The 22,554-nt window shown below is 51.6% G+C and overlaps 2 protein-coding genes across 10 annotated transcripts in view; both read right to left on the bottom strand.

Moving 5' to 3' along the window:
• Positions 1–3,162: 3,162 nt before the first annotated feature.
• On the bottom strand, positions 3,163–8,179 carry Fadd (Fas associated via death domain). Its single transcript, XM_028871387.2, has 2 exons — positions 7,815–8,179; positions 3,163–6,053 (listed from the first exon to the last, which is right to left on the bottom strand). The coding sequence occupies exons 1-2, from the start codon at positions 8,098–8,100 to the stop codon at positions 5,713–5,715; spliced, it is 627 nt and encodes a 208-aa protein (XP_028727220.1). The 5' UTR covers positions 8,101–8,179; the 3' UTR covers positions 3,163–5,712.
• A 7,131-nt stretch (positions 8,180–15,310) lies between these two features.
• Ano1 (anoctamin 1) overlaps positions 15,311–22,554 on the bottom strand; it is a 169,288-nt gene continuing 162,044 nt past the window's right edge. For all 9 annotated transcript variants that reach the window (XM_037208683.1, XM_028871423.2, XM_037208673.1 and 6 more), the window contains 2 exons: positions 19,897–20,002; positions 15,311–16,994 (listed from right to left, as the gene is read on the bottom strand). In XM_037208683.1, coding sequence (XP_037064578.1) covers positions 16,728–16,994; positions 19,897–20,002 — 373 coding nt within the window. In that variant the 3' untranslated portion in view covers positions 15,311–16,727. The remainder of the gene's footprint in view (positions 16,995–19,896; positions 20,003–22,554) is intronic.

Below are 22,554 nucleotides of genomic sequence, written 5' to 3'. Positions count from 1 at the left end.
GCTCCCTGCTGCTGTCATATCACACCACCCAAGCCCTCCTCCCACCACTGTTCACATACACCGCCCTGGTTGTTTCTCACTGGCTGAGTCTCCTCTTGCTCCTTCGGCCCAGCCTGAAGCTAGCGAAGTACTTGAAGGGCGCAAGCACAATCTCCTCACCAGATGTACCAGCCAGAAGGCTGTAGTATAGAGCCATCAGGAGGTGAAGGCAGTCCTTCTGATGTTAGCAGTCTTGGGTCCAGAGGGCTGAAGGCTAGGACAGTGAGATGGGCTTATAGCTCCAAGCCCCTCCAAGACAGGGATGACTACGGGCTTCAGAGGCAGAGACTGATGGCTTGGAGTTGTGTGAGTCCAACCTTCAGACAGCCAGGAAGGATGTGATCTCCAAAATTCCCTTCAGAATTATAATCAAGTTACCAAACAATCAAACAATAGAAATACAAAAAGCATCCTCAGGGCAGGTGTGATGGCTCATCAGGTAAAGGTTCTTGCTGTGCAAGCCTGGCAACCTGAGTTCTATCCCCAGAACCTAAAAAAAGATGGAAAAAGAAAAGCAGTTCCACCAAGTGGTCCCCTGACCTCTGTCTGCACATTATGGCAGGAATGCTCACACACACAATAAATTTTCACATGTGCCTGCAAGTTGGACACTCCTCCTAGGGATGCAGGTTACACAGCTCCTAAGCTCTGGGTGCCTGCATCCTTCACAGGCTGGCAGCTCCCAGGAACCTGCAGTGACTAGCCTCTTGCCTGGGCCTCCTACTGCTAAAATTGCTGCTGTGGAGCAATGGCTACTTCTGCTTTTGGGGAAAAGCCTTTCATTGGACCTAATACTGCAACACCAGAAAGCAGCGAAGGAGGGTGTTGCGGCAAGGGTGTAGCATGCAGATGAAGCACTGTATCCACACCAATCACAACAGTTTCCAGTTACAGACTTCCCACTGAGTTCCAAGGATTGAAGATGGCCAGTCAGTGAAGGCATCCAGGCTTGGGCCTGGCTGATTGTCTGATGCAGCTGTGCCTGGAGCAAGGCTTCCTAGGGGCAGGAGCATGGCTTATATACAGTGGTCCCTTGGAGTTGGCATGGTCTTAGCATGCTCCCCCAATGGACCATTCTGAAGCCATGCCTGGTTTATGTGGTGCTGGGACTAGAACCTGGAACTTTGTGCATGCTAGGCAAGCACTTTACTGAACTACAGCCAAGCCTTTATTTATTTGGCAACTAGATATTATTTAGGCTTCCCTCCCCACTTTGGATACGGTCTTTCTGGCTTTGAACTTGTAGCAGTCCTCCTGTCTCAGCCTACCAGGTGTTGGAATCATAGGTAGGAGCCACACACAGGATCTCACCATACACCCCAGGCTGGTCTAGATTCTTCTGCTTCAGCTTCCTGAGTGTTGGGATTATACAAGTTATCACAACTGGTCTGCCTCTAGTCTTAAGATGTACAGCCCACCAAGTGACCCAGTAGTCCTAAGGGTGACCTTTACCATCTGAAAGCTGAGGCTGGGAGGGGTGGGTCTTGGGCTAGTGGGCAAGCAGGATGTCTAAGCAGTGAGCTCACTGCTGAGAATAAATGAAGCAAACAGCCTAGAGCACCCAGAAAGCATTGCTGTGGGGTATCCACCAAAAAAGACTACTTAGACAAAGGCTTACACCAACAGCAAGTCTAAGCTGGCGATAACACTGAGTATTTGAAATGCCAGTGGAGCCCTTGGCCTTTCTCAGTGTGAGCTTTTAAGCACAAAAACTCTATCTTGGGTTGACATACTTCAGTTAGCAAGAACAGTTAACCAGAAGCAGAACTACAGAAGCCAAAAGCAAGGTTAATACATGTAGAGACTTTCCTAGAACTATGGACTTTAATGGATTAGGTCTTTGTTTTTGTTTTGACAGGTGGTGCTATGTGCTCAGTGTTAGTCTGAATGGCACTTTCATGGAGTCAGTTGTGCTAAGGTCTGGAGGTCTGTTACAGCATGAGCTTGTGCAAGCAGCCATTGATTTACTTGGGGAGTTCCACCCTTCCAGGGGCCTGAGGTAATATGGCAAGTGGGGAGCATCTCCTCTGCGTCCTGAGCCAGGGCTGTAGGGGAACCATGGATGGGCATAGCACCAATAGATACACTTGATCCTGGAGGGCGACTATCCCTGCCCAAGTTGGCCTAGTGAAAAGAAACCTCAGCATCTTTGCATGTGTTTTTCCTGCCTGGTGGGAAAGCCAGGGGACACACGGATCTTTCAATATGTCTGTGCAAACTCAGAGGAAACAAAGACTTTACTTAGAAAGTGCTGGGATGGGCCTGATTGGTCCGTCAAGGACACAAGGATGGTAGGAACAAGACTAGCCTGGGGTCTATAGCCAAGTTGGTGACAGTTTCAGCTGCCATCAGGTGTATGAGCTGGGTTTTTGGCTGTGAGCAGGCAAGAGAGGAATGTAGTGTATGTGTGCTAACTGATGACCTCATCTGGAGGGCACTGTGTCCTATGCCTCCAGCCAAGAGACCCATGGGAAAGTGCCAGTGCCCCGTGCTTTCACTACCAGCAGAATGTGGCTATACAAAAAGCTGGACTGAGATCTCCTAGACTTCAAGTTAGCAATGTAATTAGGTGCACATCGACCAGCTGAGAAAACACACAACAGGCCCATCTAACTATAACTAGCACACAGTTCAGGGACCCCAAGTGTTGGAATTGACCTGCTGCAGTCACTACTGAGCACAGGAACTTGTCTTCTGCACTCTATAGGAGTCCTGTGCCTACCCAAATATGCAGTGTGGGGTTTTTTGGGCTGTGGGGTTGGTGGGTTTTTGAGATAGGGTCTCATGCAGCTTACACTGGACTTGGACTCAGTAAGAGACCCTGCCTGTTACTACCCCTCCCACTCAGCCTCCCAAGTGCTGGGACTACAGGTGGATACACCACGCCACACCTGGCTTTTTGTTTGAGATGAGGTCTGTGTAGCCCAGGATGGTCCTAAAATGCAGTGATCCTCCTGCCTCAGTCTCCAGTGTTGGGACACCAGGTACGAGCAGCATGCCTGCTTTATTTTGATGGACAAGGACTATACATCATCTCTACAGTCCATTTAAACTTTGGGAGTCTGGGAGCTGTGGACTTCCACACATATGTCCATCATGCTGTCCTGTTCTAGCCACACCCAAAAACCTCCAGCCCTGTCACTTGGCTTTGGCTCAGTGAAGCCTTGGTGACAATGAGTCCTGTGGCCGGCAAGTATCCCTCAGGCCAGCCTCCACTCAGCACATGACCTGAGATTGTGTGGGCTTCCTAGCCCACATCTTCTAGCAAACCAGTACTGCCTTTACATCAGCTACTAGAAGGCCATGGTCCATGGTGGCTACATCACACATTCCATCACATCATGTTCCACTGTCTGGTTTGAAATATGGTCCACACAGGGAACTTGTGACCAGAAGGCAGTCAGCTGGATGACTCAGAAATGATTGTGGAATTCAAAAATAGGAAGCTAAAAATATGCAGGGCAGCTGGCTTCTAGGAACAGGCGGGTCTGTGGTTCCAACCCTTGGTGGGGGATGGGCAGGAGCCAAGGTCCTGCTAGGAGCTGAGGAGTGAAGGGTAGGCAAGGTGAGTGTGGGCTCTGACTGGCTATTAACAGGAGAGTGGGACTATGTTGACGCATCCAGGACAAATCTGGGCACAAGCTGGGTAGATGCAGATTGGTGGAGTGCTGTCCCTGATGATACCCATGCTTTAATCCCCCAACATGGTTGAAGGGACTCTGTACAAAGGGATAAATTCCTGTGGTAGCCCACAAGCTCTGTAGCAGCAGCAACTGAGACCCGATACTAAACTGTCACTTGAGGGGAGGGACTCCTGAGCTATTAAAAAAAAAAAGAAAAAAAGTGACATCCAAGTCCACCAATCTGTGACTTGCCACAGGACACTTAAAAGGCATCAGCAAGTCTCAGTGGGGTTGCCTAGGCTGCCTAGAGTGTGGGCCCTAAAGACTTGGGCCTGGGTGAGGCTGCACACTGGTGACCATGGCACTTGAGAAGCAGAGGCAGGATGATCAGGAAGGAGTTCAAGGTCACTTCAGTTATAAGGCCAACCTAAGTTATATCTGGGTTACATGACACCCTATTTCCAAACAAACCAAAAACCCTCAAAATGGGGGGAAAGGAGGAGGGACTAGAGAGGAGCACAGCAAACACCCACCAGAGACCTCGAACAGGCCTTTGCATATACTAGGGAGCCAAGATAAGAGGGTTGTGGCTACAGCCAGGTGGGATATGAGGTCAGAGAAAACTGGACGAGTCCCCAGAGTGGTCAGGAGAGGCCTCGATGGCCAAGAGTTTGAGCAAGGCAGATCAGCCAGAGGATAGGTGTTGGACTGAAAAGCACAGTAGGCCCGAGGCTGGGGAGGGTGCAGCCCGAGGAATGCAGTAGTGAAGGGACCAACAATAACGGGGAAGGGGGTGAGGAGATCCCAAGTGTGCTGAGGGGTCATCTGCCTGGTGGCGTGGGTAGAGCAGAGAGGAGAAGAGGAGGGCACAGGACCTCAGTGCCTTTGACCCACGTTAGAGCACAGGCCCCAGGCCGGCCACTGGTGAAGCAAACACTAGGGTTAGGACATGAGGTGCTGCTCTTCACTGTCAGGTGAACCCTGTGTCTGGGAGCCTCAACTACAGACATGAACTTCTGAGACAGTGTCTTTCCACATGGTCTCAGCTGGTCTGTAGTTTGCTACGTAGGCTAGGCTGTTCTCAAACTAACAGATCAGAGATCCACCCGCCTCTATCTCCCTGAGTGCTATGATCAAAGGTGTACCCAGCCATAGGTGTGGCAAGTCAGGGCCCCTTGCTGATGTGAAGCAAACCAGACAGGAAATCCCACCACCCCATTCACAACTAGCACCTAGGGCTGTAAGGACACTGTAGTCAGCCTGCCCTACTTCTGAGATTAGAAGGGTCATTAACATAGCGGAAATCCTGGGCAACACAGGTGCTTCCAGGTAGAGACACTTGCTTTTGATTGTGTGAGACGGTCTCCTGTGTAGCTCTCATTCACGTTGCCATGGAGTGCAGCAATTCTCAACTCTCAAGTGCTAGGATTTCAGAGGGAGCCCCCACATCTAGGCCCAGGGCACTTGTCTGAAGGCCATGGTAGAAACAGGGGGGGGGGGCACCCTTTAAAGCAGTCCTTCCCGGAGACAGCAATTTGGGGAGACAATGCATTTTAGAATCAGTGCTCGCAGGAGCTGGTGTGCCAGGGTGAGGTGTGCCAGGCTCCTGCAAGGACCACTTGTTTGGGCGGCAGGTGCTGCTCTCTGATGGCCTCCAAGGAAATGGGACAGATGTCCTCAAGCCCAACTGTGAGGCAGCCAAGTGCTCTGAACTGAGTTGGTGTCCTTCCCCGGGGAACAACAGGAAGGCTCTCAAACTTTCAACACGTGTGCCATTAGCTCCAACTTCCTCCTTGCGAGCCCAGGGACTTCTCTCAGGGGAAGGAGCAGCAGTGGAGAACACGAAGGGAAACTGCCATGGGTCCGCAAAGCTCAGGGAGCAGAGGCTCTATACCTCCAGCTTTGCTTCAGGAGCCAGTTCAAGCTTGCGAGCGGGCTCTGGCCTGGATCCACAAGGTCTTCTTTCTTGGCTCTGGGAACCAAGGCACTTGGTGATGCAGCACGGAGTGTATTAAGTCCACAGTGACTCCTGACAGGAGCAGCAGGCTGGTCACAGTGCTTCTGAGGAAGACACGGTTGGGTCCCACAGCACTGGGGACACAACCTCACTCTCGTTCACAGACCCCTGGGCCTGCACTGCTTCTTCCACCAGGTCAGCCACCAGGTTCAGCCGGCAGCCCCGCAGTGCCTTTACCAGTCCAGCCACCGTGGCTTGCTCCCTCTCGGCATTCTTCCAGACCCTCAGAGTCTCCCTTACCTGATCACTCAGGCTTCGGGGATACCTCTCCTCAACCCCGTCAATTTTGGCCTCAGACAATTTCAGCTGACGGGCCAGTCTCTTCCAGTCTCTCCCCACATTGTCACACACGATGTCAAATGCCACCCGCAGATCTAAAAGGGAAAACAGCAGCAATGACTTACAGAGGAGCTCGGGGAAGTCTTCCCATGGCCACCACATGTGGACCTGAGCACTTCAAAGCCAACACCACTAAAGCCAGGCAGAGACACTTAGCAGCCCAGGAGCTATTTCAAGAGACCTACATTGGCCTCCTAACATGTCTAGTCCCACTCCCTCAGAATGGGTCACAGCGAGCTACAGCTTGAAAGACCAGAAACTGAGGAGAGGCTGGGAGTCAGAGGGAAAAAAGTTAGAGAGTTTAGTGGCCACCTTCACACCCTCAATAGTGGGCTGGCCAAAGTCCCCCAAAGCTGCATTCACCTCATTTTACACTATGACCTTTGCTGGTTTGCCTGGAGACCACACTCTGGAGCACCTGCCAGGCATAGGCAAGGCTGAAGGAGATGACTAAGGGAGCCCTGGGCAGTGGCTGAGAACCCCTTACTGGATTCCTGCAACAATACCAAACATTTAAATGCCTTGGAGATGTGAACACACAACCCATTTTCTTGTGTATCTCATACACACTGGCAGATGAAACAATCCATGTTGCAAATAGTTCTGTGTGTGATACAAACTGTCACAGCATGTAGTGTCAGTACCTAGGGTCTGATTTTGTCTGCACTTTAGATTTCAGAGCTTTTGACTATGGAGACTTTCATGGTCCCAAAGGCTCCTATGAGGAAGGCTTAGTCTCTCAATGGTGGATCCAATCATGGAAAGGAGAGTGGATCATGATAGCTTTGAGTCCCCTGGTGGATGAGTCCACTCATTCCTAATTTGATGGCGTTACTGGGAGGTGGTGGAAACCTTCAGAGGCAGGCCTATGCAGAGGCAGGCCTACTCAGAGGCAGGCCTACTCAGAGGCAGTACAATGACTGTATTGTTGGGGGGAGTGTATTTTGTCCCAAGATCCTTCCTGTCACTGCTTCCTGGTGGCCATGAGGTAATCAGCTTTGCTCCACCATGCCCTCAGCTGCTTTGATTGCCTGCCTCACTGCAGACCAAGAGCAATGGAGCCAGCCAACCAGGAGCTAAAGAAACCTTTGCCCCTTTCCATGGCTTCTTGGGTATTTGTCACAAGTGAGGAAGAGTCGAACAGATGTTTAACCTGTATCCACACCCCAAGCCCAGACTGGTGTGGCTCTGCTGTGATTGCTATCCACTACTGTGCATTATGGGAAGCCATAGTGCCTCCTCTCTCTACTACAAAACGGAAGTAGCAGAGGATAACCAGGCACTGTGGACTCTGGACCGGGGAGCTGGGCCTCGGCACAGTTCTCCTTTGGCTAGGAAGCACACTGCTTGGACAAAGGCACTCCCACTACGTAAATGGTTATGAGCAGCAGGCACACTTGACCTTTGCCTACTCTCTTCAACTCTTCCCTCCTTGGGGTTAGGGAGCCTTAGCCACATCCATTTCTTAGCTGAGGTTTCAATTTACCCGGAGAGTGTGGGGGGGAGCGGGGGGGGGACGCAAGCACTACAGGTCTCAAGTGAGTTGATCTTGGTGCTGGGGCAAGTGGTAGCAGAGCGAGCGCCTCCTTAGCACCAGCAATACTTTACGTTCAACTCGGGCACTGCAAGCAAGACAAGCTCACGATCTCCCTAGTCCCGGCTCGCCCTCCGGAAAAGTGGGCGTGACCCAGAGTCCTTCCTAGCAGGAGCAGCAAAGGGAACCCTGAGGATAGGGTAGTGGCCAGGCTTCCCCGCCCATTCCCTGCCCCTGGGCCTCCTCCCGCCCCCTAGCCCACCTGCCTCCTCCGGCGAGGCCGCGGCCGCGGTCCCCGCTTCGAAGTCGTCTAGGCGTTGCAGTAGGTCGTGTCTGCGCAGCGAGGCCAGCAGCTCGCGCAGCAGCCCGGTGCGGGCGCGCTCCAGATCGTTCTGCTCCAGCAGCACTGAGAACAGGTCCAGGCCACTCTGCACGCGCTCCAGCTTTCGTTTGCCCACGCGCTCACGGCACAGGAACTTTAGCTCCATCAGATCGCTGTTCGACAGGCTGCCGGACAGCGAGTGCAGCAGTACCAGGAAGGGGTCCATGGCAGTGACGCGCCAAGTTGCCCCTCAGCGATTCCACACAGGAAGTCACCGCGGGCGTTCCCGCCCAGTATCTCGCGAGAACTCCAGGTCCCACGCATGCGCCCCGAGTGTGGCCGTGCCCGCTTCCGCCCGGGCTAGCAAAGGCTGACTCTGTAGTCTCACCGCTTGAGCCACAGTGGCTTCAGCGCTTGCGCACGGTGCTTCCCGCGCCTGCGCCGGCGGTGTGGCAGCGATGGTCTGGGTGGCAAGTTGAGGTTCCAGGTTTGCCTCTGCGGAGCTGTGCAGCCCTACTGTGTGTGGGGTGGGAGGGCAGCTGCAGGCCGCAGGGATGCTTACTGCGGCAGGATCATGTTCAAGCATGATTAAAAAAAAAAAAAAAGATTTATTTATGGGCTGGAGAGTCGGCTCAGGGGTTAAGAGCATTGGCTGTTTTCAACTCCGAGCGCCCACATGATGGCTCACAACTATCTGTAACTCCAGTTCCAGGGGCTTTGACACCCTCTTCTGGCAGGCACACATGTGGTACACAAACAAAATACCCACCATATATATAAAATAAAACATTTAAAAAACGTTAAGAAATATTTATTTTTGTTACGTGTATGAGCATTTGTAGTTTAAGTGCCCCACGTTGGTGCAGAACCCACGGAGGCCAGAAGAGGGTTCGGATTCTTTAGACCAATGGTTCTCAACCTTCCTGATGCTGTGACCCTTTAATTCAGTCCTAATATTGTGGTGACCCCCAACAATAAAATTATTTTCGTCACTATTTCATAACTGTAATTCTTGTTACTGTTAGGAATCGTAATGTAAATATCTGTGTTTTCTGATGGTTTTAGGTGACCTCTGTGAAAAGGTCATTCGACCCAAATGGGTTGTGACCCACAGGTTGAGAAACACTGCCCTAGAACTAGCGTTACAGTTGGTTGTGAGCAGGTGCATGGGTCCAGGTCCCCCGAAAGAGCAACAAAGAGGTCTTAACTGTTGAGCCATCTTACGGACCCAGTAATATGTATATTAAAATCAGTAGAAGAGCCGGGCGGCGGTGCAAGATCCAGGACAGGCACCAAAACTACACAGAGAAACCCTGTCTCGAAAAACAAACAAACAAATCAGTAAAAGAGAGGAACAAGAATATTATCATCAGAAAAAGCTGATGTACGCTGGAGGCTGTGGAGACGTTAACTGCCCTGATTTGAGCTTTCATTAACAATACAATACAGTGTTCCCCATAGCCACGCACTATTACTCTGCATGAATTAGAAATAAAGTAGGGGCTTGTTCAAGGGCCCCAGTGGGCCAGGGGCTTGCTGCACAATCATGAGGACCTGAGTTCAGATCCTGATGCCTACATAAAAAGCCAGAAGAGATGGTGCCCATCTGTAACCCCAACCCTGGTGGAGACAGGTGGATTCCTGGCACTCAGTGACCAGCCATCCTAGCTGTGTGGCTGAGCTTCAGGGTCAGTGAGACCCAGCTGTGCACAGCACACCCGGTGGACTGCAGCTGTGCACCGCCAGACCCAGCTTATCTTGTTGTTGTTCTGGGTGTCAATCTCATGTTAGATGTGTGTTCTATGAACACCCCCACTTTTGTGCACCACTTTCCCAGTCTGTTCATAAGATCCTGCAATAAAAATGTTCATTATTTAGATGAAATCAGGTGCATGTGTTTTTCTCTTCATTTCTTTACATTGATTTATAATTCATCCCTTTAAAGTGTACAGTTGAGTATTTTTTATTGTTTTTGAACAAAACATAGGGTCTCACTATGTAGCCCAGGTAGACTCCCAAAGCTGTATAGAAAGAAAAAGGAGAGCTGGAAAGGTGGCTCAGGGGTTAAGAGCTCTTATGGCTCTTCCAGAGGACCTAGGTCTGGTTGCCAACCCCCATTCTAGGCTGCTTACAACTGTCTGTAACTCCATCTCCAGGGGATCGGAGGCCTTCTGCTGGCTTCTTGGGGCACTGTACTCATGTGCGCACAGAAGTGGACATGTTTTTTCCTAGGCCTGGGGGATTCCTTGGCGGAGTGAAACCAACAGAAAGGGATTTATTGGGCTGGGAGCCTAGCAATGGCCGTCTGCAATGGTTCCCAATCCCGGAAGTTAGATGCCTCAGTAGTCCCGATCCAATCTTGAAAGCCTGGGGGTTCCCTGGAGAGCCACTGGCGTGGAGTCGAGTCTACCGTTTTCTCCCCATGTTTCTTTGTTTTGAGACAAGGTCTCATATTGCTCATGCTGGTCTTGAGCCCCTCCCCCCATGTAGCTCAGTGTGACCTTAAACTTCTGATCCTCCTGCCACCCCCTCCCAAATGCTGGAGACTGCAGCTGCGCACCACCAGACCCAGCTTATTTTGTTGTTGTTCTGGGTGTCAATCTCATGCTAGATGACCATTTTCTCAGTCTGTTCATAAGTCTTCAATAAAAATATTCATTATTTTGATGGAATCAGGTGCATGTGTCTTTCTTTTTATTGTGCTAATAAAGAAAAGGGGTGAGGGGGAGCCTCTCTGGTGGTGGTGACCAGAGCATGCCTCTCAAGAAGTATTTCCTTCAGCTTGGTGGTGGTGGTGTACGCCTTTAATCACAGCACTTGGGAGGCAGAGGCAGGCGGATCTCTGTGAGTTCGAGGCCAGCCTGGTCTACAGAGCAAGTTCCAGGACAGCCAGAGCTGTGACACAGAGAAACTTTGTCTTGAAAAACAAAACAAACAAACAAAAAGAAGTAACTCCTTCATCCCTGTCCAGGAGAGAAGAAACAGAAGCAGTGGCAGCCGTGCAGAGCCTGGTTCCCTTTCTACCGCTGTGAAATGCCCAGGGCATGGGAAATCCCCTCTCTCTGGCAACACACAAACGGAAGTGATGCTGACTGCTCCAACAGGGAGAACAAGGTTTCCAGAAGGATGGTCCTTCAGGGGGAAGGAGCACGCAAAGTCCCTGAAACAAGATGAGCTGGAGGCCATCCCAACAGGCACAAAGAGAAAGGAAGGTGGGTGGATGGGAGGCAGGAAGGGAGGAGGAAGGAAGAGGACATGAACAAGAGAAGGGAGGAAGGAGAGGAGAGAGTGAAGTAGAAAGAGGGGAGGGGGAAGAGGAAAGAGGGGAGGGGGAAGAGGAAAGAGGGGAGGGGGAAGAGGAAGGAGAACAGAGAGGAAGAGGAAGGAGAGGAAGAGGAAGGAGTAGAGAGGGGAAGAGGAAGGAGAGGAGAGTGAAGAGGAAGGAGAGGAGAGGGGAAGAGGAAGAGGAAATGGAGAGAAGGCTTCAGCATCTTTACTGGTTCTGTGGAGGTAAACTCACCTTGTCCGGTCTCTAAGTTTCTTTTATCTTCTCTCCCTGCTTGTGTGGTTGCTCCACTGATGCTGGGTGGGAGCTCCCCTGGCTCTCGGGGGTTCCTTGCCCCCTCTTTCTGAGACAGGGTCTCACTATGTACCTCTGACTGGCCTCTGCCTTTCAAATGTTGGGATTAAAGGCATGCACCTGCCACGTCTATCAGTGTGTGTGTGTGTGTGTGTGTGTGTGTGTGTGTGTGTGTGTGTATGTGTGTTACATATGTACTTGATCTGTAAGAGACACAAGGGGCAGTGGCATGCATCTGTCATCCCAGAAACTTGGGAGGTGGAGGCAGGAGGAACAGTAGTTCAAGGCCAGACTAGACTAGACTACAATCAATTTTGAGGCCAGCATGCGCACATGTGTTTTAAAGGGTGTTGTCTCCATCACAGGGAAAGAGCAGCATGGTAGAAACCTCCAACTAGAGCCTGTATCTTTTTGTTTGTTTGTTTTTCAAAACAGGTTTTCTTTATGTAGCCTTGGCTGCCTTGAAACTAGTTCTGTAGACCAGGCTTGCCTTGAACTCAGAGATCCACCTGCCTCTCCCTGCCAAGTGCTGGGACTAAAGGCGTGTGCCAGCGACCACCACCTGGTTTAGATACCTACATCTTAATTCCAGACTCTTGACACCCAAGCTTAGTCCTGGCCCCTGGACAGAGGCCATGAAGGCCTGCTGGGTAGAAAACTCTGTAATACAGTGAAGATGAGGCCCTAGGTTAGGAGATCTACCTGGCTTGCCTCAGAGGACCCGTCTGGGCTTTAGCTCTCAAAGGGTTGGAACTAAAGAGCCCTGAAGAAGAAGGAACCCAGGTCAAAGCTCACGGCATGGTTATGCCTTGGGTCTTGGGGACTGGGTGTGTATGTGTGGTGCAATCTGAAGTTCAGTTCTCAGGGTTCCTTTGGTACTTATGGCCCACAGAGTTTCAGGAAATGTGTGGCTTCTGTTTGCAGCATCATTTGCACCCAGGATCTAGGTTTATGTTCCCTGGATGCAGATCGCCGGGCTGCCAGCAGAGGGCAGCAGCCACCAACAGAAAGAGGTCAGTAGTGCCTGTCCTGGCTAAGAGTCAGCATGGAGGTCAGCAAAGAGGGTGGTTAGTCGGGGACACAAAGGGACAGAGACTTCAGATTAACCATAGTGCTCTGCTTCAGAGACCTAGCATGCCCCACCTGAGTGCTGGGATTACAGGCATGAACCACCAGGCCTGGGGAAATCTGGACATTTAAATGCAGATTTCCCTGGCTTTTATTTTGAAAATGAACAAGAAGTGAGCTTGTGGAGTGGATCAAGTGGAGTTGCCTTATACTCATGACAGGCCCCACCTTTGGAAGCAGCAGGGTCTACAAACACCATCCCCGTGGCCTGACATGACTCATTATGTACCTAATACAAGTTGCAGAACTTGAGGCTGGAGAGATGGCTCGGTGGTTACGAGCACTTGCTGCTCTTCCCGGGGACCCGAGATCGATCCACAGCACCCACACATCAGGAGGTTCACCATAGCTCAGAACTCCAACTCCAGGCAACCAGATGCTTTCTTCTGGCCTCTGAGGATATCTGCACTAAGGTGCACATGCCCACATTCAGACTGGTTCACATACATGCAATTAAAAATAAAAGAGAACCTTAAGAAACAAACAGAAAGAAGTTGCAGACCTAGAACTCTTCTTGCCTTGCTCCATCCATGAAGCCTCTGCAGTGGTAGAGATGTCCAGTGCTAGGTGCCCAGTTCTGGTTCGAAGAGATGCTCTTCCAGCCAGCTTGCTGGGTGACTGCAACCCTCTTTTTTTTGTTTTTGTTTTTCGAGATGGTTTCTCTGTGTAGCTTTGTGCCTTTCCTGGATCTCACTCTATAGACCAGGCTGGCCTCGAACTCACAGAGATCTGCCTGCCTCTGCCTCCTGAGTGCTGGGATTAAAGGCATGCGCCACCACCGCCCGGCGACTGCAGCCCTCTTTAAGCAGCTACAGTCTCACCTAAAATAGCACCCCAGCTGTCCGACTTTTTGGTCAGCAGGTCCCAAGCTTTTGTGATATTGACCACTCTCCAGTCTCCGACCACCTCATGCCAGGCTTATTGTAAGCCTGCCTGCAGCCCTCTCTTTGGTGTCACATTCGATAGTTTCCCCTCAAACATCGCAGGACTCCTAGTGTCAATCAAATCCCACTCATGTGCTATCTCTTCCCTCCCTACAGTCCAGGCCACCATGTTCAGTCTCCATGAAGCCAGAGAGTCCGACCCATTATCTTGCCATCTCCTTGCCACTCCATCTCAGAACTCATCAGGTATACTGCCACCTCAGGGCCTTTGCACATGCTCTTCCTGCCCAACTTCCCTCCAGACCTTCATGTGTCTGGGCTCTCATTGCTTGTACCCTTTGCAGTAACTTGGGACAGCCTCAGCCCTGTTTACGAAGCTGCCAGCATCTCTTGCTTCCAAGTGGGATTATATGGTTGTGAGGTTCATCTTCTGATCAGCATTTGACACCCTCTGGAGGGGTATCCGGAGGGATGGGGCATGTCCACTCTGTCCCTGCAAAGGTTCTTCAGTCCTGCAGGGGGCTCTGTTAGAAGATCTCATGAAGTGAAGCTCTAGACCCTCACCCTGCACCCTCCTCATGGGCTTCAGAGGAGGGATCCTGCAACTCTGACCCCAGGTATGTCTTTTCTGGACCAACCACATGAGAAGGAAGTGTTCCAGGGCTTTAGACAGTTCTCTCTCTCTCTCTCTCTCTCTCTCTCTCTCTCTCTCTCTCTCTCTCTCTCTCCCTCCTTCCCTCCCTCCAAACAGGGTCTCACTATGTAGCTCTGGATGACCTTGAATCCACATAGATGCCTCCTGAATGCTGGGATTAAAAGTGTGCATGCTACCATGCTCAGCCAGAACTCTTGAGCCATCCATAGGAGTTGCAGTTTTCTACAGGGTGTGTGTGGGAGTGCCAACACTAGGGGGTGCCAGAGGCCGCTGCTGCTCTGGGGAGGTTCCAGGGCCAAGTGGCATGTAGACTCCAGGCCAAGCTTGTGGCTACAGCTAAGGGGCTGACTGCTTTACTGGCATTTTGGGTTAGAAAAGGATTTTTTGTTTTATGAAATTATGGTGAATATGGGCAACATTTTAAAATAAATGTCCCTACTTGCCCACACGAAAACACTGGCCCCATAATGCTGTTCCTCATGGGATTTCGGGACAATGTATGATGCTGGTTCTAGTGCGCTGGGTTGTAGATGGTGCCCTAGATGTGAGGCTGTGGGACAGGTGGCTGAGGGGTGACTGTACTCTTCACTGAAGCATAGTCTCATGCCTAGAGGGATCCAGTGCCCATGTCCACACACACAGACACACAAGCACATCTGCACACAGACATGTGAATGCACAATGTACACGTGTACACACACAAGTGAATGCAAACACACGCATGCCTATGTGTAGTGTGCACAAACATACTCACATATGGAAATGTGCACGTGGAAGCAAGTGTAACAATAGCACACAATGCACTTACAAGGCATAAAAAACACATCCATACGTGTGTGCATGCACAGGTGTGCATATACATGTGTGCATGCACAGGTATGTATATACATGTGTGCATGCAGACACGCACATGTGGACACAAACACGCAGGCACACACGAGCAACCTGAGTATACACATGCACACACACATGTGCACAGGGGGGCACACACAAACGCTTGCACAGTCCATGCACACACCACAGGGAGATGGCATCCCAGGACCATCTAGAACAATTCACACATCTGCCACAAAAGAGACGCATGTTCTCGAGTCAGCCATTTTTAAATCTGCAGGATCAAGCACAGGGCTCATCGGGGACCTTGAAGATAGGAACCGATTGGGACAAGAGCACTCAGAAGAGGCCAGGGTTGTGTATTCAAATTTATTTTTGACAAATGCTCAGCCACAGTCTCCTATGGGTGTGTGTACATTCAGGTTTGTTTTTGTTTTTGTTTTTTTTTTCTTTTTTAAAAAAAATGGTTTCTGTAAAAGAATTTTTGGTAATTACCTAATTCTGGATATGATAGCTATATACAAAACATCATTGGAAACCACTGCACCGCACAAGAGAAAAGAGAAGCATCAGGTCTCATGATTTTAGCAAACAGTGAAAACCTTCGAAGGCCATGCCTCAGACCCCAGCTGCCGAGCACAGCCTTGCCCCCAGCCTTGCCCTAAGGCGAGTGTAGGGAGTTGCCTCTTCCAGCTTGGGCAAGGCCCTTGGGGCTACAGTGCTGAGAGACCTGCCCAGCTGGTTAGCGCACCAGCCGAAGCTGGCCCGTGAGGCTTGTTTTCGAGGCTATTACAACAGTAAGTGCCAAGGATCTCATGTCCCCGGGAGTGAAAATATAGGCGTGTTACCAAAATAGAAGTCTTTACTGAGAAAAATCTTTGGTAGTAACGATATTCTAATTTCCTCTCAGCATTTGGTTAACTGACAAAATAAACTCCTTCCACCTTGAGCTACAGAAAGAAAATCCCTCCAATCCACCACATTTTTGGTTTTTAGACAAAAACCAATATGTGTTCTAAAGAGCAGCAAAGGAACCCATGGAGGCCCTGGGGCTTGGTGAAACCCTTCAGCCTTTGTAGAGATGTTCCGCCTGTCACCCCAGCTTGTCTCACAAGGAGGACATCAGCTCAGTGTGAGGGGCCCTTGAGTAGCTGATGTGGAGCCTGCCGGGGACACCAAGAGTGCTGGTCAACCAGGGACACCTGTACCCCTCCGTTACCAGCACACAGCACAAAGCTACCACGTGTGTACCGTTTGGGTAGCCAGGTCTGAACTTCTGAGCTCCCAGAAGGAAAGACAGTGGAGTCATCCAGCTTGTCCAACTAGAGCAGGTGACATCTTTGGGAACCTGAGTCTAAGTCATTCATCCTCCTGCAAAATGTCACCAGGTTCCTAGACACCACTCTGTCCCTATCCCAAAGCATCCTTCAGATGAAGGATGCGGATTCAGGGCCTCGGCCCCTTACCGCTGTGGAGGGGGGCTCTAGGTCCCCCACTACGGGTCTGTGGAACATGCCCTTGCCCCGTTCAGCCCTGTCACCAGCCATCCTTGGCATTGAATACTAAAGATAAAAATGTCCCTGCTTAATGGCATTGTGCAAGAATGAGAAGAAACAGAAAAAAGAAAGAAGACCGTTGTCACGTCAGAGCGGCCCTCCACGTGTGCAGACAACACAAGAGCCACAGGCCTGGTGGGGCTAAAAGTGCTGGCTCTGGAGGGAACCGGGTGGTCACTTGGTGATGGTCAGAAGCCTGCTGGCCTGCCGTCGTGGCTACAGCGCCCCCCCGTGGTACTCATAGCTGGGGACTGGGCTGCCGTCACCTGCCTCTGGCTGGGGAGTGGGGCTGTGGTTGTTGCAAGGCACGTCCCTCGGCTTCTCCTTCTCCATCCACGTGTCGAGTAGCTGCTGCTTGCCCTGCTCCTCCCGCATGAACAACTCCACCATGAGAACCTTCTCCTTGTGGATCTGCTGGCTGATGTCTTTGGGGATGTCAGGGATCACCCAGTCCACGAAGTCACTCATGAACATCACCAGGTTCTACAGGGAAAGAAAGAAGTGATGGGGATGGGGTCAGAGGGGCCTGGAGGATGCCCCAGCCTCTGCCTAGTGTCTACATCACCTGTGCACACCATTCGCATACCCTCACCCTAGCCTCACCTACGCACCCCACCTATGACCCTCTCCTGTGTACATCCGACCTGTGCATACTCCCCCCTGTGCACCCGATGTGCACACCCCTACCTCTGTGCCCACCTATGCACTACCTCCTATCTGTCTGCTCCATGTGGCACAACCCAACCCTTCACTCCCTGTCCCTGCGCATGTCCTACTTTTCTGGGCCTCAGTTTCCCAGAAGGTGTAAACGGGACAGGGAGGTGCAGACCCTGGAAACCCAGGCTTTCTCCCTTTTCTTTTTTGAGAAGCTGGGGGTGAAGCAGGGTCTTGCCCTCCACTGTCCCGTGTTGGCTTTTTTTTTTTTTGAAGAATCCGAACTGAGTGAGCAAGAAAATGCTCTGAAAGGTTGATTCTTCAGCTGGGGTCTTCAGAATGACTGACTACCCAGGCCATCAGACACAGCGACAACACCAGGCTGCAAGGAACACTATTAAGGCACTGCGGTGCCAGGAGTGAGCTGAGGGCTGGTCCTTGAAGCCCGAGGCCTGCTAGGTTTCCCAGCGCTGGCCATGCCAGTGGAGATGCTTAAGGGGCAAAACGAAAATAAGTCAGCTCGTAAGGAAGACCAACATTCTCGTTCATCAAACCCCTTCGGGTGCATTTGCTGGCACCCGGGCATCGGTGATGGGCCTTTGTTCAGAGGTGACTCTCCTAGCTGTGCATACCCCAGCTTTGGACTATGGCATGGCTCAGGACCCTCTGCCTCCCTGTTCCCAGCCTGGCTGTGGGAGTCAGTGACCAGCCATTTAGGATGATAAGGGCCTCTTATCTTCTGGTGGCCGGGGCAGCGTGTGCCTGCTGGGATGGGCAGAGCTGTCCCCAGCGGAAACCCTCTCCACTCCACTCCTGTCTGCTGTGCTAGCTCAGCTCAGAGCGGTGGTTCTCAATCTGTGGGTCGTGACCCCCAGACATATCAGATATTGTGCTTATCAGCTCTTTACATTACAGTTCACAACAGTAGCAAAATTACAGTTATGAAGTAGCAATGAAATGATTTTGTGATTGGGGGTCGCCACAACATGAGGAACTGTATTAAAGGGTCACAGCACGCCTTTAATCCCAGCACTCGGGAGGCAGAGCCAGGCGGATCTCTGTGAGTTCGAGGCCAGCCTGGGCTACCAAGTGAGCTCCAGGAAAGGCGCAAAGCTACGCAGAGAAACCCTGTCTCAAAAAACCAAAAAAAAAAAAAAAAAAAAAAAAAAAAAAAAAAAAGGGTCACAGCATTAGGAAGGTTGAGAACCACACTGGTCTAGAGCCTCCCTCAGTAGCCTTCATATGTTGGGTAGTTTTATGTCAACTTGACACAGGCTAGAGTCATTTGGGAAGAGGGACTCTCAGTGGAGAAAATGCCTCTGTAAGATGAGGTTGTAGGCAAGCCTGGGCATCATTTTGTTTTGTAAAAAATTTTGTTATTTTATCTAATGTATTTGGGTGTTTTTGCCTGTGTACATGTGAGTGCATGCCTGTGCACATGTGAGTGTATGTCTGGCTCAGGGTGGCCAGAAGAGGGCACTGGATCTCCTGGGACTGGAGTTTCAGATGGCTGTGAGCTGCCATATGGATGCTGGGAATCGAACCCAGGTCCCTTGGAAGAACAGCTTAACTGCTGAACCATCTCTTCCTAGGAGGTGTTTTCTTGATCGATAATTGTGAAATGTGAAAGGGCCCAGTCTACTGTGTGAGGGGCCATCCCTGGGCAGGTGTAGAAGAAACAAGCCCAGTAAAACATGGGGAGCAGCCTAGTAAGCAGCACCCTCCACAGCCTCCGCATCAGCTCCTGCCTCCAGTTCCCACCTTGGCCTCCCTATGATGGAGTGTAACGAACACATTCTTCCCCAAGTTGATTTCGGTCATGTTCTTTATCACAGAGACAGAAAAACAAGCCAGAACATTACCCCAAGCCTAGCCCAATACCTTCTGGACCCACTTCAGTGAAGGGCTGAGGGAAGGATGAGTGCCCAGTTAGGGATGGAAGGAGCAGAGCAGGGAGGACCTGGTGTTGGAATTTCCCAGCTCTGAGTGTTTTGTCCACTGTCATGCTGACATGGATTTCCATGATGCCAGAGGGATGTGCATGGGCCTCAGTAACTCCTCTCTGGGCCTTCAGTCAGTGTGTGTGTGTGTGTGTGTGTGTGTGTGTGTGTGTGCGCGTGTGCGTGTGCGTGTGCGTGTGCGTGTGCGTGTGCATGTGTGTGTGTGTGTGTAGTTTAGCCCATAGTAGGTGCTGGGCCTTCAGTCAGTGTGTGTGTGTGTGTGTGTGTGTGTGTGTGTGTGTGTGTGTGCGTGTGCGTGTGCGTGTGCATGTGTGTGTGTAGTTTAGCCCATAGTAGGTGCTGGGCCTTCAGTCAGTGTGTGTGTGTGTGTGTGTGTGTGTGTGTGTGTGTGTGTGTGTAGTTTAGCCCATAGTAGGTGCTGCTGGCTGTGTCTGGAGTCATCTGAGAACCACTGTCTCTAGTCTGAACTTGCCTGGCCCCTGGCTCTGGCACAGAGCCAGAGGGAGACAAGCGGGGACAGAGACCAGCCTCTTCTTCCTGCAAGTCTGCTCTATGGAGCTCACAGCTCTTACCAGCCTCACCTGTTCCATGACATTCTCTTGGGTCACTGCTCAGGTTCAGGTCTGTCAGTATCCTCCTCAGAGTCCCCGAAGATGTCCCAAGGTCCCCACCTCCTGCCATTATCAGCCCCCCCCCCCCCCCCCCCCCCCGTCAGTACTTCCCATGTACTGTCCCTCTACATTCCAGAGATGTCCCCAACACACACATACCTGGAAGACAATGACAAATGCCAGCCGGGCAGCCAGGACAGCCCAGAAGTCTTTAGAAATGTCATACTTGTGTTCTGACCACGGAGGCTCCCGGTAATCTTTGTACCTGCAAAAGGTGTGGGGAGTCAAGGGCAGGTCAAGTGGATCTCAGGTTCTGGAGAGAAGCTGGACGGGGTGGTCAGGGCCCAGGGGCTCCGAGAAAACAGACACCAGGGGCTCTGGACAGTGTTGAGACTCAGGACTTTTGAGACAGAATAGGTGCAGTGTGTTCTATGAGATGAACTCAGGCCTTTCGGGCCAGAGGTGGGACGTCCTGATTTAAAGTGATGTGTTTGGTGTCAAATTAACAAGGATGATTATCTTTTTTTTCTTCTAAATTTAATTATGCGTGTCTGTGAATGTGCATGCAGTGTCTTCAAAGGCAGGAGGGAGTCGAGGATCACCCTGATGTTGGTGTTACAGGTTGCTGAGAGCAGCCAGATGTGGGTTATGGGATCTGGACTCCGGTCCTTCCTTTGGAAGAGCAGCCAGGGCTCGGATCCACTCAGCCCACATAGCTGATCTCGGTTGTCTACGTGACTGGATTTAGAGTTGTTACCATGGAGGGCTGTCACAATGACCCGGTGTAGAAAGGTGGTGGTACCAGGCCCGACTACCTGAGTTTGATTCCTAGGACCCACATGGTAGCAAGAGAAAATTGCCCTCTGCCCTCTGTCTGTGCATCATGGTCTAGGCACCACCCCCCCAACAGACAAATAAATAAATGTAATAGAGTCACCATGAACCTCTGGGAAGGTGTGAGGGTGTTCCCACCAGAGAGCCTTAACTGAGGTGGGAAGACCTGCCCCGAATGTGGGCGGGGCCCTCCATGGGCTGGGGTCCTGGACAAAGCAAACTGCTCATTGGAGTCCATCTCTCTCTGCTTCTCGTCTGTGGATGCAATGTGACCCGGCAGCCCCACACTCCTGATGCCTTTACTTCCCTCAGGGTGGACTGTTCCCTCACACTGTGAGCCAGAACAAGCCTTTCCCTCCTAAAGCAGATTTTGTTGTTCTTTTTTTTTTTTTTTTCTTTCCCGAGACAGGGTTTCTCTGTGTAACTACCCTGGCTGTCCTGGAACTCGCTATATAAACTAGGCTGGCCTCGAACTCAGATCCGACTTCCTCTGCCTCCCGAGTGCTGGGATTAAAGGCGTGGGCCACCATGTTAATTTCTGTCAGGCATCCTGTTACAACAATCAGGCACATAAATAATATAGTACAATTCCCAAAGTCAGGGGTAGGGTCTGGTATGTCACAGACTGGTCACCAATGGCTGAAGCCCAGGAAGAGGACACCAGAAGGCACCTGGCCCCAGAAGCACAACCCTGATGCTCAGCTCACATTTACTATCAACTTGCTGTGCATCCCCGAGCCCTTGCTTGGCCCCTCTGGTCCTCAGTCTGAACATTCCCTCACTTGTTTATGTCACAAGCATCTGTGAGTGCCCGACTCCATCCCAGAGGACACTTAGACGAAAACACAGCAGATGGAGCCTTTTGTTCTTGGAGGGAGCTGGACAGGAGTCTCTAGGGCCTGTTTGCCATGGAACTACCAGCTCCCCAGATGGGACTGGCTGGGAACAGCGGCAGCTGCTGAGCAGAGGTTGATCAGCCATTCTGTTGGGGTGAACAGCCTGTGCCCCTGGTGTTACCACACGTTTCTGTTCGGCCTTTTCCCTCCAAACCCTGGGTTACCCGGAAAACTCCTATGCCTCCCTGAAGCCCACCCATGACTCGCCAGCCATACTGACCCCTAGAAGAGTCATTCTCTTTCCGTACTCAGCTTTACTGGTCAGCCCTCTTCCAGCCCCCGTGGGGAGAAGAGAATGTGGTCTCTCAGAGTGGATGGGGCTGACCTGGGCCATGCCTGCTTCAGCACAGGAATAACAGGAGCCCGCAGGAATATTCTTAGATCCTAGCCGCTGCTCTTGCCACACTCGGGGCTGAGCTGGGCTCCAGCTTTGGAGGTGGCTGTGGTGGGTGCGTCTGGTGCATGGGGGGATCTCAAGGTGGCTGAGGCACAGGATGGTGGTCCAGGTGGTAGGAAGTCTGGCTGGAACTGGAGCTGGGGATCAGGGCACGGGCCCAAAGCAGCAGGAGCATAGATGGGGTCTAAGCCCTGTGTTCTCGGAGCTCTGCTTCTCTGGTTTGGCCTAGAAGCCCCTGCCTGTGTCCTCCCTGTGCTCCAGCCTGCCGCTTGCCCTCAGCACCATCTGCCGCTCTGCCAGGAGTGTGCAGAAAAACAAGAGTGATTTCTCTGTTTTCTCTTAGTGACTTTCCCTCTAGACTTCAATGTCCCTGAACTCTGTAGCGCCTGATGGTGCCCTGGGTGGGGGTGCTTTCAACAATACCAGGGTGTCCTGCAGCCCGGCTGCCCCATGGGAGATTGGGCGTTGAGGCAGCTCCCTGAGCTGCGCACCTTGACCCCAGTGGCAGATATCTCTGTCCCCGACTTTGTTCCCTAATACAGGAGTCCTCACCCACTCCAGGGAGCATCATTGCTTTTCCCAGGAGTGACCAACACCACTGCTGGCGCACACACAGGGCCCCAGCCGACAGCTCCACGAAAGATCTACAGGGAGCAAAAGCCACCGACACTCAGAAAATCCACTTGGGCT

Source organism: Peromyscus leucopus, chromosome 1 (assembly GCF_004664715.2).
Source record: "Peromyscus leucopus breed LL Stock chromosome 1, UCI_PerLeu_2.1, whole genome shotgun sequence".
Taxonomy (NCBI): domain Eukaryota; kingdom Metazoa; phylum Chordata; class Mammalia; order Rodentia; family Cricetidae; genus Peromyscus; species Peromyscus leucopus.
Note: the sequence above shows the minus strand (reverse complement) of the source record. Positions and strands in the feature narration are given on the sequence as shown.